General features: G+C 45.6%; 1 protein-coding gene across 1 annotated transcript; it reads right to left on the reverse strand.

Moving 5' to 3' along the window:
- Positions 1 to 6,793: 6,793 nt before the first annotated feature.
- On the reverse strand, positions 6,794 to 14,239 carry KPNA2 (karyopherin subunit alpha 2). Its single transcript, XM_074554903.1, has 11 exons — positions 14,104 to 14,239; positions 13,304 to 13,413; positions 13,069 to 13,206; positions 11,758 to 11,846; positions 10,690 to 10,958; positions 9,154 to 9,248; positions 8,781 to 9,044; positions 7,917 to 8,150; positions 7,653 to 7,835; positions 7,397 to 7,546; positions 6,794 to 7,290 (listed from the first exon to the last, which is right to left on the reverse strand). Exons 1-11 carry the CDS (start codon positions 14,204 to 14,206, stop codon positions 7,198 to 7,200), a joined length of 1,728 nt encoding a protein of 575 aa, XP_074411004.1. The 5' UTR covers positions 14,207 to 14,239; the 3' UTR covers positions 6,794 to 7,197.
- Between the last annotated feature and the right edge of the window lie 1,762 nt (positions 14,240 to 16,001).

Here is a 16,001-nt window from a genome sequence, read left to right on the forward strand (position 1 = left end):
CACTGTGAAATCAATTTGAGAGGATTTAAGATAAAGTTATCTCTAAAAATACCTCTAAAATATTTCATTTTAAAAGCTACAAAGCAAGGTTTTATACCAGATAAGAACAGCACAGATATTTAAGTAGGTTAGTGGGTCTAGTGAAGTGCTAAAAGTAACCTAAAGCAAAATCTGTCACCATGTATCTTGATCATTCCTTTATTCCACTCTTGAAACCCTTTAAAATACAACTGGAGGAAAGGTAATTTTCTCCTTTTCTTTTTATCATTAATATTCAGGGACAACATGTCTAATTAGGCAATGTGTCTAATGAAAGATGGGAGGGCTTGGCTCTTCAGTCAGATAGAATCACCCTGCAAGCAGGCACATCCAGCCCCTCTGTGCACATGTTCTCATTCCCTGACTGCAAAATTCAGGCTTTTTGGGGCAAATGTCACCTCTCATTTGTCCTGCAAAGCACTGCACAGTTTGGTTACAAGTTTAACAAACCCTTGGATTATGTTGCTAGAAAGACATTATGTTCCAATTTGGTCTAATGCAGTGGGTTGGCTCTGAGGAAGGAAGCTCACCCTTTAGTTAAAATGGTTTTTGTTGGGGATTTTTTATGTCATGTTTATTTCTCGTTTGCTTTTTTCTGTTTGTAACTACAGCACACTGGATTCTGTTGACAGCTGCAAATCCAGTGTGCAATACAGCAGATCAGATTTTGTGTCCTGCAGCAGGGCAGGACATCTGCATGAGCTCTTGGTTGTACTGAACAGAAAAGCTTTTAAAGACACTTTGGACAAAAGCTGCATGAGTGAGCTACTCTGATTTTTCTTAAGTAATTTCTAAGATCATTTGCTATTAAAATTGGATTTATTAAAAGTTATTAGGTCCCCATTGCCAGTCTCCCTCAATCCCCTCTGTTTTGCCTTTCTGAGTTAGTTTACATCTTGCAGAGTTGTTCCACTCCCCCTCTGCTTACATTTTCCTTCCCTAATCCCTGTCTGGCCCCAGACTGCAGGTGTTGATATACACTCAAGTACAGATGGGGTAATAGCTCCAGTCTAAGGAGCTACATAAACCAGTATTTGTACACAGATGGAAAATTCCTGCTCCATTCAAGTCAGGTTTGCAAAGCAGTTCCTCAGAAGTGGAATGTGGCTGTCCTGCCTGTCCCATCCCCCTGCCCTTGTTTCCCCAGATTGATCATGTTCTCTCTCTTATATGTTATATGAACTGCAGCAATTGGGGTTTTTTAGCCATTAGGGGAAAGGAAATGACATATGGAGAGAATTCAAGTCCCTCCTCATTCCTAGAGAGTCTCTCCAGAAATTCAGTGTGCTGAGCTCCATCCAAGTGTCGTTTCCTGCTCAGAATTGGGAAGGGGATTGGAGGTGGGAGGAGAGATGGACACATAACATTAAATTGCTGCTTCTGATTAACAGCACATTCTGCACACGATTTCACAGCATTGCTTTGAACAGAACTGAGCCTCTGCAGCCCAAATATGTGGAGCAATCCACTGATGAAAGAGCTATTTTTACATCTGTTTCATATAGTGGGTAAAAATGAAGTGATTGGGATGGTAGAAATGTGCTTTGGAGATTACTGAGGATTTTCTGATAACTTTGTACCTCCAATCTTCCATATGCCCACAGAGCATTATTAATACTCCTGGTGGCACAGCTATTTTACCACTGTGAAACTGCACACAAAGCAATCTGTTACAGAGAAAAAATTAGGCAGCTTTCCACTATTTTATATATATGAATATAGAAATGTGTGCATGACCCCATGATTTCTATATATATTGAAATAAAAGACCTTCAAAAGATGACCCCGTGATTTTCATTCCACATTGCAATGCAAATTGAGAAAGATATGAAATAAAGGAGAACAATTCCTCATTACAAGCTCAACAAAAGAGGCAGTGTAGTTGTGATCCAAACTCCCCCACAGTGAAGTCAGTGCCATTGATTTTGCTTCCAGTGTGTCAGTCAATTGAAACTCTGTTCCTGGTACATGATTTACACATTCACTTCTGGAGCTGGCCCATTGTTTCATTCAAATGATCAGCACAACACTTTAACGTGGTCAAGCAAGTTGTGCTTGGTAAGAACTAACAGGATTTTTCTCCATCCTGCTTTATTTTTTCTCTCCCCTCCTGATCCCATTAAATCCCAACATCACTTCCCTCCCACTGATGGCACTCCCAGGGCAGTGGGTGAACTGCAGCCTGCAGAGGGGCCACGGCTCTTCCATGAAATCTCCTGAAATCTCCTGAAATCTCCTGAAAACTCCTGAAACCTCCTGGCTGCTGCAGAAGAGCATCCATTTCCTGGAGCCAGTGTGAGGCAGCCAGAGCTCTGCACCAGGAGCAGGACTGCAATCCAGTGACCCTTCATCCATAGGAAGTGCTACGAAACTCACAGCAAATCAATTCTCCCTCAGCTGTCCACAGGCTGAGTTTCTGCCCTCCTCATGTCAGTGCCATTGCCTGGATCAGTGAGCAGAAAGCGTTCTACAAACACAAGGGACAGCTCTGCACACTCGGAGCAGGAATCTTCTTGTGAATGGATTTTCCTGAAATTCCCAGTTTCAGGGAGTGCACCCCTCCCACCCTAATTCCCTCTTAGCCTTTTTTCCTAATGTTCCTCTGAAGGCCAAAGGGTTAATGTGTTTCCTGTTAGGTTTTAAGTGAAAGCACTAACATTTTCCTCTTTGGGTCAAATATCACTAAACATAATTAACCTTCATTAATTACTTCTGTTTTGACTAACAGTGCCTCTTCCCGAATTTACACACTTCCCAAAGTTGAGACCTGTATTAAATCTGCATCATACCTTATCAAAACAGAGCTTCCATACTCCTGGGATAATCCCATATTCAGCAAAAGGATAACAGTGACCAGAGGTGCCATGGGTTAACTACAGGGACAGACATCAGGATTCCCAGGCTCCAGGTGAGTTCTGCCAGCAGCTTTCTGAATGGCTGTGGATAACTTTCTTGTGTCTCAGTTTGCTCTGCTGTAAAATAGATTTAGAAACAGAAGAGATCTGTGAAATATTGTTGGGTAGTGAATTCCTTTTCCTGCAGAACCACAGCTGCTTCTTGCTGCTGATACACCACTGTGGTTCTGTGCAATTTAAATCATTCTGGATAGAGCAGCAGGAAGCAGCTTTGCTTAAGAGAATAGTTCAGTCTAATTCACAGGAAAAGAAAAAATAGATTTCTACTGATTTAACCATTCCTAACTTTCCCACAGTTTAAGCTGCTTTTCCTGCAGGGGAAAGTGAACAGAACTGCCTGACTGCAAAGTCCCAGCTCTCCTTGCAGAGCCTGGCACCTTGGGGAACAGCAAATGGAACAATGAGCCAGGCAGCATCTGCTGCCATCAGAATTTCAGAGGCAGTTACGTTTGCTGAGATCTCAGACTGCAATCTTGCCATCACTCCACAGATAAAACAGCATTAGCAACAACTGCATTCCAAGCCAGTTGATGTCAGCAGGGGTCTGTTATTGTTGCTCTCAGCACAGAGGAGTTGGCAGACTGACACACAGGCCACCAGACACCGATTCCAGCCCTTGTCCTGAATGAGGCATTTGACACATAAAGAGGACAAGCTCTTAAATCTGACTGGGCCATGCACTAAACCCCCCCCCAAAAAAACCAAACCCAACAAACTTAAAAACCAGGGGCAATAACAATTCTCTTCTTTTTTGCTCCTACCACTTTTTTGAAGCTAGAGACGTATCCTCATGGGTGACTGTGATCCTAACCTCAGAAATAGTTTGCATTTTCTTAGAATAAGGAGTGACTCACCCCAGTCACTTACTCATAATCATTGTAGATTGCTGTTTGTGGAAATACATGCTGCCAACAGGGCTCACTGGTGGATAGGCTGGACACATTTTTCTTGGATAAAAACAGTCTCTGGCCCCAGAAAGTTAATTATTAAGCCACTGAGCTGTCAGGCATCTAAAGATCTTGCAGTGTTCTATTATTAACTCAATATATTGGATAAATCTGAAACAAGTAATTCAGAAGAAAAGAAACCAAGAGAAAAATATTGAACAGGTGTTCTGCATTTGCAATATAGAGACACAAAAGCCAAATTACTTGCAAATGCTAAAGAGCAATTAAAGGAGTTGTGTTGTCACGTAACAGTGCTTTGGTTTTAAAGGGGTTTTTAAAAGGTTGTATCTTTAGCCAGGGTAAATACCGAATATGACACTTGTGAGTTAGCGCACAGATGCTCTGTGTAACCCCACGGAGCCGGAGCCCGGCGGTTTTTATTGGGAAATGGAGCCGATCCCATCTGAGCGCTCCGCCGGGACCGTCCCGCCTCGGGCAGCGCCCCCTGGCGGCCCCGCAGCGCCACAAACCCCGCAGGTGCTCGGGCTCGGTCCCTGCAAACCCCAGACAAAAATCCGGGAGGGAATGGTTCCGTCATTAACGCTGGCTTTGCATCATTGCTTTCATAGAGCTTTGTCACACACATGTTCTATGAAAGTCCTTTCCTTAGGATTTATTCTCCTGAGAAGCTGAGAGGCCTCAGAAATAAAATGTAAACAATGATTCTCTGCTGCTGTGGAATGCAACAGGTGCATCTGGGATTGGTCCATGTGGTTGTTTCTAATTAATGGCCAATCACAGTCAGCTGGCTCAGACTGTCTCAGTCACTAACCTTTGTTATCATTCTTTTTCTATTCTTAGCTGGCCTTCTGATGAAATCCTTTCTTCTATTCTTTTAGTACAGTTTTAACATAATATACATAATAAAATAATAAATCAAGCCTTCTGAAACATGGAGTCAGATCCTCATCTCTTCCCTGGTCCTGGGAACCCTGCAAACACCACCACAAAGGTCAATTCTTTCAGTTCTCTACAATCACATAGAAAATCATGATTTTCTAACTGATGCCTTTTAGGTCAAGGGTGGAGGTTTGACAATAAAGGACACAGGAGGTTTCACTGCAGGTGCATCAATGCCCTGGTTGGTTGTTTTTTCCCCCAGAAGAGTAAGGCAGCAGTATTGCAAGGCTGGTCCTCTCCCCTGTGCAGCACCAGACTCTGGTGCCAGGGGGGCTGTGGGACCTGTGCTGTGGTGGCACTGTCCTCCATGGGCCCTGGGTGCCACCTGCAGCCTCAGCCTCCTGCCCAGGGGCAGGCAGGGCTGGAACAGAGCACAGGCACAGCTCAGCCTCTTCAGGGACACCACAGAAAGGTTCAGTACCTGCTACAGCTGTTTTGGAGTTAAAGAAAACAGTTAAAGTGGTGCAGGCCAAAGTATGAAGGTCACAATGAATCAGTTCAGGCTGGTGTGGCTTTTACAAGCCTTTGTGACACACAGAATCTGTGAGCCCTGCTGGTGTACCAGTGACAGCAATGTGTCACCAGGGCCACGTTCTGAGCTGGATGCAGGAACTCCCACAGCTCCATTGACCCAGCAGGACAATCATGGCAGTGACTCACAGACTGCTCTGCACAACACACTATTGTTGCTAACAAGATGTATAGGACTGTAGATAGAGACAAATTATCTGCTGCCCTTTGTAACTTTATCACAATCCAGCAATAGCCAAGCTCCAGAGAGCTCCCAGGGATGGGAACCATCTGCCCAAAGTGTGGGACAGGGAGCAGCAGACCTGCCCCACACCAATGAAAGCAGGAGTGACATCATCTACTTCAGCATTAACACACTTAAAGAGATCTTTGTTAGCAGCACACAAGAGTGAATTCTTCATGAAGCACACCTGATCTTCATGGATTGCCAAAGAGTTACACCCAAATCCACTTTTCTACACCTCTGCACTTCAAAATAAACTTGGAAGCATACAAAAGGTGACTAATACAAGAGATAATACCAGATTCTATCAGGTTCACATAGCAGAACAAAGGTTTTTTTTTGTTTGTTTTGTTTTATTTTGTATTTGTTTGAGTTTTTTATTCCCCTCCACCCATAAAGGTGGAAGCAAAGCTAATGGAAACTCTGGGAGAATTGCCTACATATCAGAATTTCTCCCCCTACTTTTTATTAATAAAAAGTAACACACTGTGATCCAATTGACACATGTTTATGAAACATCTAGCCCTGAACTCTGACCTCTCCTACACCATCATTGGAGCTAGAGACACTCAGTAAGCTGAGACAATGCAGTTATTCCAGCACATTTGACTCCTGGGAGGTTTAAGTTAAATAGCTCAATCCAAGTTTTTCCAAAAAAGACAGAAAACAGAACTACAGCTCTTCCCCCTCCAAACCCCTTCCTGCACAGCCCCTTTGAGGGACAAAATGGGTTCCTGTAAGTAATGACTTTAGAAATAGAGGGACAGTTGATTCCAAGACAAAGCCTCTATTTTTGCTCTCAGGGACAGGCAACTGCTCCAAAGCATTTCCTATGCTCTGTCAAAAGGGTACCTGAACACGTATGGAACTGGGTAACTGCTCTACTTCCCTCTCCTCCAAACCACCACTTACAGTTAAGTAGCACCACTAGTCTTTAAATATTTCTTCAAGAGGCTGAAGGTAGTTTAGCTCAGCAATGCACACACAGGGCAAGATTAATCAGATTTCTATAGAATGTACCTGGAGAGAAGCAGCAGTTCCTTGGTCCTGTAATAGAAGGCTGCTGCATGCAGAAATCAGAGCTTGGGGTGACCAAGCTGCTTTAAATTCACCATCTTCAGCAATGAATCTTTGATGGTTTTGCACCTACCTTCATGCCATTAACTACTTTTGTCTAAGTTTTCCTTATCCCATCAGTCAGCTTTTAAGAGAGCAAGTTCAATTGTGACACAGTTCAATTTGATGTACTGACAACACTTTATTGAAGTTCAAGTAAGTCTTCCTTAAAAGCCTGTTCAGTGTATTTATCACTGCAACAGGTCGTGTAGAAGGTAAGAGGCTGTGGGGAGGCCAGCAGAGCAGTGGCTCAATGCTTTGTGAGAGGCCTGAATTGCTCACATGCTCTCTTTTCCCAGACAAGGACAGAAACAGGAAGTATTTACAAGTTCATCTCAAAGAATGAGGTTTACATTTAAAACTTCACAGATACATGTAGAGTTGGAACTGTTCAAGTATGTTTCAGTTGGACAAAGTGCTACAGAACACAGAAAAACCAGTAAAGGCAAGAGGAACTATTAAGACAAAGAGGTGGCAGTCATTTGTGTGCTAAACCACTTGTAGGTGGTTGCAGTATATGCAAGACCTAGAAGTTGAAAGAATTTGGGGTACTGTCCTGGATTTGGAAAGTGTAGCTGTCAGCAGTAGAGTCTGGTACAACATTTTGGTCTTCCTCTTCCTAGAAAGAAAGAAAAGAAGAAAGTTGGAATAGCAGTAGCATTTGAATCTAGTAGTCAATGCTGGAATAGAAAATAAAAGTGGAAGAGACCCCTGAAGCCACTTACTTCTGCTGAAAAGTATTTCTCAATGATGGAGGATGAGGCTCTGTACACTTGTTCGTTTTCATGTGACTGGAGAGCTTCAATTCTGTCCAGACCCCCACACTCCTCAATCATGAGGCAAAGCTTTTCAGTCTCATTAATCTTCTCAGCAGCCTGCAACAGCAAAGTGTGGAATTACCTCTGGAAAGATACACAGCAGCTACTGGAGAGCCATTAGCAACAACGTGGACAATAATCAAGTATAACTGCACCCACATACCAAGAAGATGTTGGAAACTGCATCCAGGATAACGAGCACAGTTTTGCTGTCTTTAGTTGAGAGAAGATTCAGCAGGGGTTCAAGAACACCAGCCTGAACAAGGTACACTATCTGGTCAATTGTTCCACCACTTGTGTAGTTCGTCACAGCCCACACAGCTTCCTTCTGAGACTTGAAATCCCCCTGTGAAGGTAAAAGCAGAGGGTTTGAACACAGAGAAGCAATAGGAAAAGGCTCAACATGGTAAATATAGGCTTTGTTTACCTTCCTCAGAATAGCAATGAGATAAGGCACGAGACCGTGGTCTACAACTCGCTGGATCTGATCCTGACGCCCAGCAGTGATGTTGGACATTGTCCAGGCTGCTTCTTTCTGAATGTTGTTTTTGTGATGGGAAAGGAGACTTGGAAAGACAGCCAGAGCTCCTGAGTCAATAACAACCTGTGTCTGCTCATCAGTACCAGTGACAATATTTCCTATGGCTCTTAGTGAAGGAGTCTGAAACAAAGATGAATGGAATACTTAGGAAAATTGTTCAAAACCAGATTAGATTATAATAAACACAGCTCTATACTTGATGGCCACCCACTCTATCCTTCCCAGTTGACAGCATGACCTGCTATGTTCAGCTGGGGTTTGTGCTCCTTGTTAGCATTCCACAGGCAGACACTCATGTCTGCATGCACAGACGGCACACCTCCCAAGGTCAGGCTGCAAACAACCACCCATGACAGAGCTTAGGGAAACTACCTGCTAAATACTAATGCAGTTTTATTATGCTCTAATTATAGTGTGTACAGAGCACACTTGTGAACACTGTCTCTAGAATTTGGATCTGAAACAGCAATTGAAAGGCAAGCTTAGTGAATGTTGACTGTTGTGCTGGCCTGTGAAGTAAATTCAATGATTATATAAAGCAGCTTGATAGGCTGCTGATGATGATGACTGTCTCATGCAGGACAGCACCCAGGCAGGAGAGAAACTGATGTCTCACTTGACAAAAATTAGAACAGGCACCTGACTCATGTATGAAAGGAGCCATTCAGTTCAATGGACACTACTGTCCTTAACTTGCTTGATTTGAATCATGGCTAGAGCTGCACAGCAGCCGCCAATCCAATCCCTTACCATTATTGGCAGGTCACTACATCCCAGGAGTCTCACAAGTTGTGGCACCAACCCAGTTTTCACAACAACTTCTATCCTGTCATTGGAACCGTCTGTGAGGTAGGAAATTGCCCAGCACGTGTCTGCCAACACCTCGGGGTCATCGTGGTGCAGGAGGCGCACGAGGGTTGGGAGGATCTGCTGGATGGCTTCGATGGGAGGGGCGGGGTTCTTGTTGCGACACAGGTTTGAGAGGGTCCACGTAACATTGCGCAAATATCCAGACTGCAATGGTTAATCAAAGAGTAACGTTAATAACAAAGAATAAATGGTTAGCAATAATTCAGCCAGGGTCTACTCAGTAATTGTAACTTGAATCACTCTGCACACTTACAGCCAGGGAAGAGAGGTCAGGAACAGCGAGGAGACTCAGCAGTGGCTCGATTGCACCATATTTAATAACCAGGTCTCTGTAGGCAGAACCATCCCCTGCAAAGAAACAAGAAAAAAAGCCAGGTGACAACCAGCAAAAAAGGAATAGGTGTACACAGAACCACTGTGTGTTAGAGGATTAATTGTTCTAGTCCTTAAGAAAGGCTGGATAAAATCAGGAATGAGAGGACAACAGGACTAGTGCCATGGTTCAGTCACATGACAAGCATGTTCAATCAAGCCACTGAGCTTCACCTTTTGTGTTGGAAGAAGAGGTAATGTAATGTAGAGTGTTTTCTGTGCAGCTTTTCCTAGAGCTGTATAGTTCATAACCATGCAGGGTCTTGCATGTTTCTTTGGAGACAAATCCAAGCCCTACACTAGAACAGAGCTATTCCCAAAATATGGGACTTGAAATGCATTATAATCAACAGCTGCATGATTGGGCACTACAGAATAAGGCTGATGGCATGTCAGAGTTTGACTGAGAATTCAATTGCAGGCTAAAATAAATACCTTATAATTGATTTTAAAAGTCTAAGGACAAACATTAAGAAAACCCCAATCAAACAAGGCTGTTAAACAAGATAACATTCTCTGTGTGAAGATTCACTGTTCTCTAGGGCTCAGCCACTGGATACCATTATACAGGAGGTATTATATTTAACTGTATTATTTATTTTGACCAATTTTTAAAGACCGGGTGCAACACTGGCTGATCAAGTAATCCTGAGGGAAGCATGAGAAACTTCAGTGTACCAATACTTATTAGCAAGCAAGGAATATTGGCCATCACATACAGAATTATTTGAGTCACTGCTTCCTGCCTTCCCCTTTTAGTCAACGTACAGAGCAGAGCTCATTGCTGAGTCACAAAAACACTGTGATGTCTGAAAAAGGTTTGTGTTGTAGCATGATTAGAGATCCATCAAAGCTGAAATCTGGAAGCAATGCCCACAATACAACCCACAGGTTGGGCCAGGCATTGCATGAGCTCTGAAGACAAAGTTTCCTGCAGCTTGCTCGGCAGTGCAGGGCATGTCATGACTGGAAAGCCACTGGGGCAGAGCTCCCAAACAGCTCAGCACAGGGCATGGCACAGCACGAGTGATGTCAATGATGCCCTCCCACCTCAGACAAGGGGACAGGTCTGAACTCCAGAATTCACAGAATCACCAGGTGGGAAGAGACCTTAAAGGTCAAGTCCAGCCCAACAAAACCTCAAGTCCAACTTCAACAAAACCATGGCACCCAGTGCCATATTCAGTCTTTTTTTAAAGACATTCAGGGATGGTGACTCCACCACCTCTCCAGGCAGGCCACTCCAGAACTTTCTGTAAAAAACTTTTTTTCTAATAGCCAACCTATATTTCCCTTGGTGCAGCTTGAGACTGTGTGCTCTGGCTCTGTCAGTGCTGCCTGGAGAAAGAGCCCAGCCCCAGCTGACTAGAACCTCCTGTCAGGAGGATAATGAGAGCTGTGCAGCACAGGGACATACCTGCAATATTCCCCAAAGCCCACACAGCCTGCTCACTGATGTGAGTGTGTGGAGAGGCCAGCAGGGAAATGAAGGCTGGGATTGCCCCTCCATCCACCACTGCCCTGGTTTGCTCTGACGTGCCAGAGGCGATGTTGGTGAGTGCCCAGGCAGATTCAAACTGGATGGGGCTGCAGTCTGCTCTGCCCAGGAACGAGACGAACTTGGGAATCAAACCAGCCCGAATGATGTTGTCTATTGGGGGTTGCTTCTCTCTTGAGAGGAGTTTCCTAAGGAAGAAGGCAAACAGGAAGCATTATTTTTGCCTGCAGACATCTGAACAACAAATTAAAGTCTTAAAAGCACCATAGGTAAAAAGTTTAGCATTGCCTTAACATGCAGAGAAGGCAACACAACACAGGATAAAGGAGAAATGCAGACAAGCTCAACACTGCCTTCCTAGGCCTCTGTTAATGCTGGGTTTGGCATGTCTGCACTATGGGAGAGGTTCTGTTCAGCCTCTGAAGTAAAGCAGACCTGCAGGAGTCATTACACATCTGAACTGCTAGAGGCTCCTCAGCAGAGAGCTCAGTGACTGCCAGAAGCAGCACTGCAGCAATATGCAAGCTTATTAAAGGATATTTTAGATTGGGAAGAAGAAACAAACTTGGCAGACTTCAAACCCCAGTCATCTTACTGTTCACATTATTCTAAGGTGGATTGCCACACTCATACATATCAGACTTGAGTGTTAACACAGTCTAAAAGGTGCCTTACTTTGCTATAATAAAGGGTTTGCTATAATTACTCCTTCAAATCTAAGGTGACTGCTATTAAATTTGCCACCACTAGAGCAAATTACTTCTTCCTACTAAAATATTCAGGCACTTTAAATATTCAAAAGCCACGTGGTTTGAATAAAACTATGCCTAAGTTATGGGTACCTCAACATGGTATATGAGATGGTGTTTATTGAAACACTGCCTGATAAGAAAGACATAAGCAGCCACTTAGGCTCATAAGTCAATTCTCTCACCTTATCTAGTTATTGGCTTGCACAGCTGAGTTGGTTTCCTCTGAAGAGCTTACCTGGCAGCTTGAGTAGCCTGTAGCTGAAGCTCCATGTTATTACTATTAACTCCTTTGACTATTTCTTCCACTGACCAGTGTGCCAAAACCTGTACAAGAAAACATGACATGAGTGCTTCACTGGGCCTGTTGGGTATTCCTGACCACAGAGCTCTTACACAATACCATGACAAGGCCCCAGTTTACAGCCACTGCCCTTCGTACCAGCACCATGAGATATTCCAAAACCTCAGCAGCTGCATCTGCAGTTATCTGAACTGCTGAAAGCTTTTTTAACCAAGTGCTTCATACCAGTCAACAAGGCTTAAAATGTAGCTGCAGCCAGTGATGCTTTGAGAGGACTAACTTAGAAGAGAGACCAGACAGAGTTAAAGAATAAAGTAGGTATTTATTAAAAGGCCTCAATGGATACCTTGGGCAGTACAAGAGCCTGGCCAGGACGACACCAAAGATGAACCAAAATGGTCACAAAATGGACCATGGTCACAACCACAAATGGTAACAAGGACTGACACATTTTTAAGTTTTGGTTCATTTGCATATTGGAGTTAATTGTCCAATTATAGCTTTAGGTTATGAAGTTCCATCTTTATTTTTCTCTCATCAACTCAGCATTGTTTATATTTTTTTGGGCCTGGAGGTTGAAATAGTTGCTCTTGACCAAGCTGGAAAAGGATTGTTTTGTCTGCCTACGCTGTGAAGAGAACTTGCTAACACTTAAGCCTCCCCTTTGAGGAGGATTAGAGGTGCCCTTATTGCTCTCTACAACTCCCTGAAGGGAGGCTGTAGACAGGTGGGGTCTCTTCCACCAGGCAGCACTGACAGAACCAGAGGACACAAAGTCCCAAACTACCTCAGGGAAGGTATAGGTTGAATATTAGGAAAAAATTTTTCACTGAAAGAATAATAAAATACTGGAATGCTCTTCCTAGGGAGGTGGTAGAATCACCATCTCTGGATGTGTTTAAAAAAAGACTGGACATTGCACTTGGTGCTATAGTTTAGTTGAGGTATGTTAGGGCATAAGGTGGACTCGATGATCTTAAGAGGTCTCTCCCAACCTCATTATTCTGTGATTCTGTAATATGAAGCTCAGAGTTACACACTACAGAAGCTGAAAAGCATGAAGGCTAAATCTTAAGGCATCCCCAGTTGTGAGTAAGAGTGCTGTCCATTAGAGGTGATAACACAGGCCTGAGCTGACAATGCAGATGTAGTAGTGCTGTCCTGCCCTTGAGAAGGGCTTCATGCTGGCCTGGCTGCAGGACCTTAGAGGGTAACACCCTCCAAGTGTTCTGAGGACCCACTTACCTGGTTGCCTTTGTTTTCCTGAAGGGGAGAAGTAGCATCGTCTGGTAAAGTGCTCACATTTCTTCTTTTAAGCATCTGATCATCTTTCTTAGCTTTCCTCAGCTCCACATTGACTTCAATTCGCCGCCTTCTCATCTCCTGCAGGAAAAACACTCAGAGTAAGTTCTTGGCTTTCAAAACTTAGATTTAAAGACACAACGGCTGGCTAAAGTACTAATTGCACCAGAGTACTCACTGTGCTGTCCTTTCCTTTGTTCTTGAATCTGTTCAATCGAGCTGATGGTGTATTCTCATTAGTAGACATCTTGCTTGTTAGAGTTTTGAGCGGGACAGATAAAAACAAGTCTGAAAACAGAGTAAAGGCAAGATTACTCCACAAAAGTTAAATTTTAAAAATTAGATCCATACTCAAGAATAAGAGGCACTTGATTGTATTAATACTATAACAACATCTGACTTGATCAATCGCTGTCTCTTTAAAGAGCCAGATGTTACAACAAGCTCTAGCATCAACACAACAGCAGAAGACACAGTCTCACGATTTTAAGACACTTTAAGCCAAATACTATTAGTTATTATTTTCAGGAGCAACATAGATTTTCCTTTCCACAGACAAACACACCCATGCTGTTAAATACTATTTTCACTATCACATACCTGTGCTGCACAGGATCCCACCCAGCCCCACCCCGACCTTTTTGGACGAGAACAGCGAGCTCTCGCAATGGGAAGGATCCCGAGGAACGTTTGCAGAGCGGGTGCAGCCAGCAGCACATAACAACGGCTACACGGGTAACGAAGAAAACCCCTGCACCTCGGCCACCCCCAGCATAAGAACCGGCTTCGCTTCGGCCACAGCTCCGGCGGAGCGCCAACCCGCGCTGGGATACACCAGCGCTGCCAGCCCCAGCGCAGACAGCGGAGAAGCAGGAGGCTCCCGAGAGAGGCCCCGGCAGGACTGCAGGCAGAGCATGGCTCTTCCCAAAAGGGCAGCGCAGGCCCCGCGTCCCCGCCACCCCGGTCCCGGCCCCGCACCTCGGCCGGAGCCGCCGCCTCTCGCTCCGCTGCTGCCGCACGCTGCCACTGCCCACGGCCGCCCCACGCGGCATTTAAATTTCCCGCGGCCGCTCCCTGCCATTGGCCAGTTCGAGCCAAAGCAGCCTTCTGATTGGCCGGTTTGAAAGCAGCCCGGCTCGAGATGACGGAAAACGCCCTCCCGGAAGCGCCGGTCGGACGTGATGTATTGACAAGATCCGGTACTACAGCTCCCGGCGTGCCCCGCGCAGGTAGCGCCAGCAAGCCTGTGTGGGGCGGCGCGGGGCACGCCGGGAGCTGTAGTGCGCTGTGGGGCTGTGCTCGGTGATATCCCGGGACGGGAGCGGGGGTTCGGAGTGAGGGAATTGCGGAGGGGTCTCGCCCTGAGCGGTTTGGGGCAGAAACACCCATTCCCTCAAGCAGAGCACAGATTCTGCCTCAGTAACCAGCGCGGCACAGCACGCTTCCCCCGGGACAAGGGCGTGTAGTGACAGGACGAGGGGAATGGCTTCAAACCGAAAGAAAGTGGGTTTAGATGGGATATCGGGAAAAAATTCTTTCCTGTGAGGGTGATGAGGCCCTGGCACAGGTTCCCAGGGAAGCTGTAGCTGCCCCATCCCTGGAAGTGTCCAAGGTCAGGCTGGATGGGGCCCCAAGCAACCTGGGGTAATGGAGGGTGTCTCTGCCCATGCCAGGGGCTGGAACTGGATCAGCTTTAAGGTCCCAACAAACCCAAACCATTTTGTGATTCCATGGCTCCATGCCTCACTTATTGTCTCCTAGAAATGTGGTGCACAGACAAGCAAAGGGGATAGGAGATTGCAGTTGAAAGCAGCTCTGCAGCCATCAGGGCACATGAAAACCAAATCATACGGGATAACAAAAGAAAAGGATTCCTGCCCCTGTGGCATAGCCTGAAAATGAATGAGATTGTTTCTGATGGGTTTGGCCTGCTCATGAGGGATGGACTACAAATGAACACTGATTTTCACAGGAGGTATTCAAACCAAAGAACTGTAGGGAAAACACAACTCTGACAGCAACTCTGACATTTTGAGACACCTATAACCTACAACACAGAGAAGTGTCAGTTATGCACATCGATATGTCTGTGTGCTAAACCATCACATTAAACCACTTATGCCAATCTGTAGGCACACACTGGTGTGGAGGATGCTTGTCGAGGAGGAGGAATTACCAGTGACATCTCATAACGCTGGGTTTGGGCCTCACAGTGCTGAGCTTTGTAAAAAACACCCACTAAAACAAGAACAGAGAAAGCACATTGCTAACAAATGGAGATATTAAACAAGAGTAGTTTGACAAAGAAAAAAAAAAGGCAGTTCAAAAGCAGAAATGGAGGTTAAACACCTGCTTTCCTGAAGGACTGGAAGGCTGGCTCGAAGAAATTCCATTGGGTGATGAATCGCTGGCAGTGCATGGTCTGGAGCAGTGAAATCTGGGCGCAGGGATGGGTGGTGAGGGCAGCGAGAGGGACTGGCAGTGCCTGGGACGCCCGAGGGGGGTGTGTGCGAGGTGCTGCAAGCGGTGAGGGCTGTGAGGGAGGGGACAGCTCCGAAGCGACAGAGAGGTGGAGGGAGACTGGGCAGTTGGGGCAGGACAGCGGCCAAGCTGCGGGTGAGGCTGTGGGGCAGCAGAAGCCGTGTGTGAGGCGGGCAAAAGGGCCGTGAGGGGTCACAGAGCCCTGAGGGGGCAGGGGGGGAGTCCCCGAGAAGGCCAAGTGTGGAGCTACGGAGACTGGATGGAGTTACCGGCCGCAGCACAGGAGCCCGGACCGGGACCGTGAGGGTAAGTTTAAGGAGGCGGGACAGGACAGCGGCCGGGCAGGTCCCCTCAAGCGGCCGCGCGCGGCTGACAGTGAGGGCGGGAACCGCTCT

This window comes from Zonotrichia albicollis, chromosome 19 (genome assembly GCF_047830755.1).
Source record: "Zonotrichia albicollis isolate bZonAlb1 chromosome 19, bZonAlb1.hap1, whole genome shotgun sequence".
Lineage (NCBI taxonomy): Eukaryota > Metazoa > Chordata > Aves > Passeriformes > Passerellidae > Zonotrichia > Zonotrichia albicollis.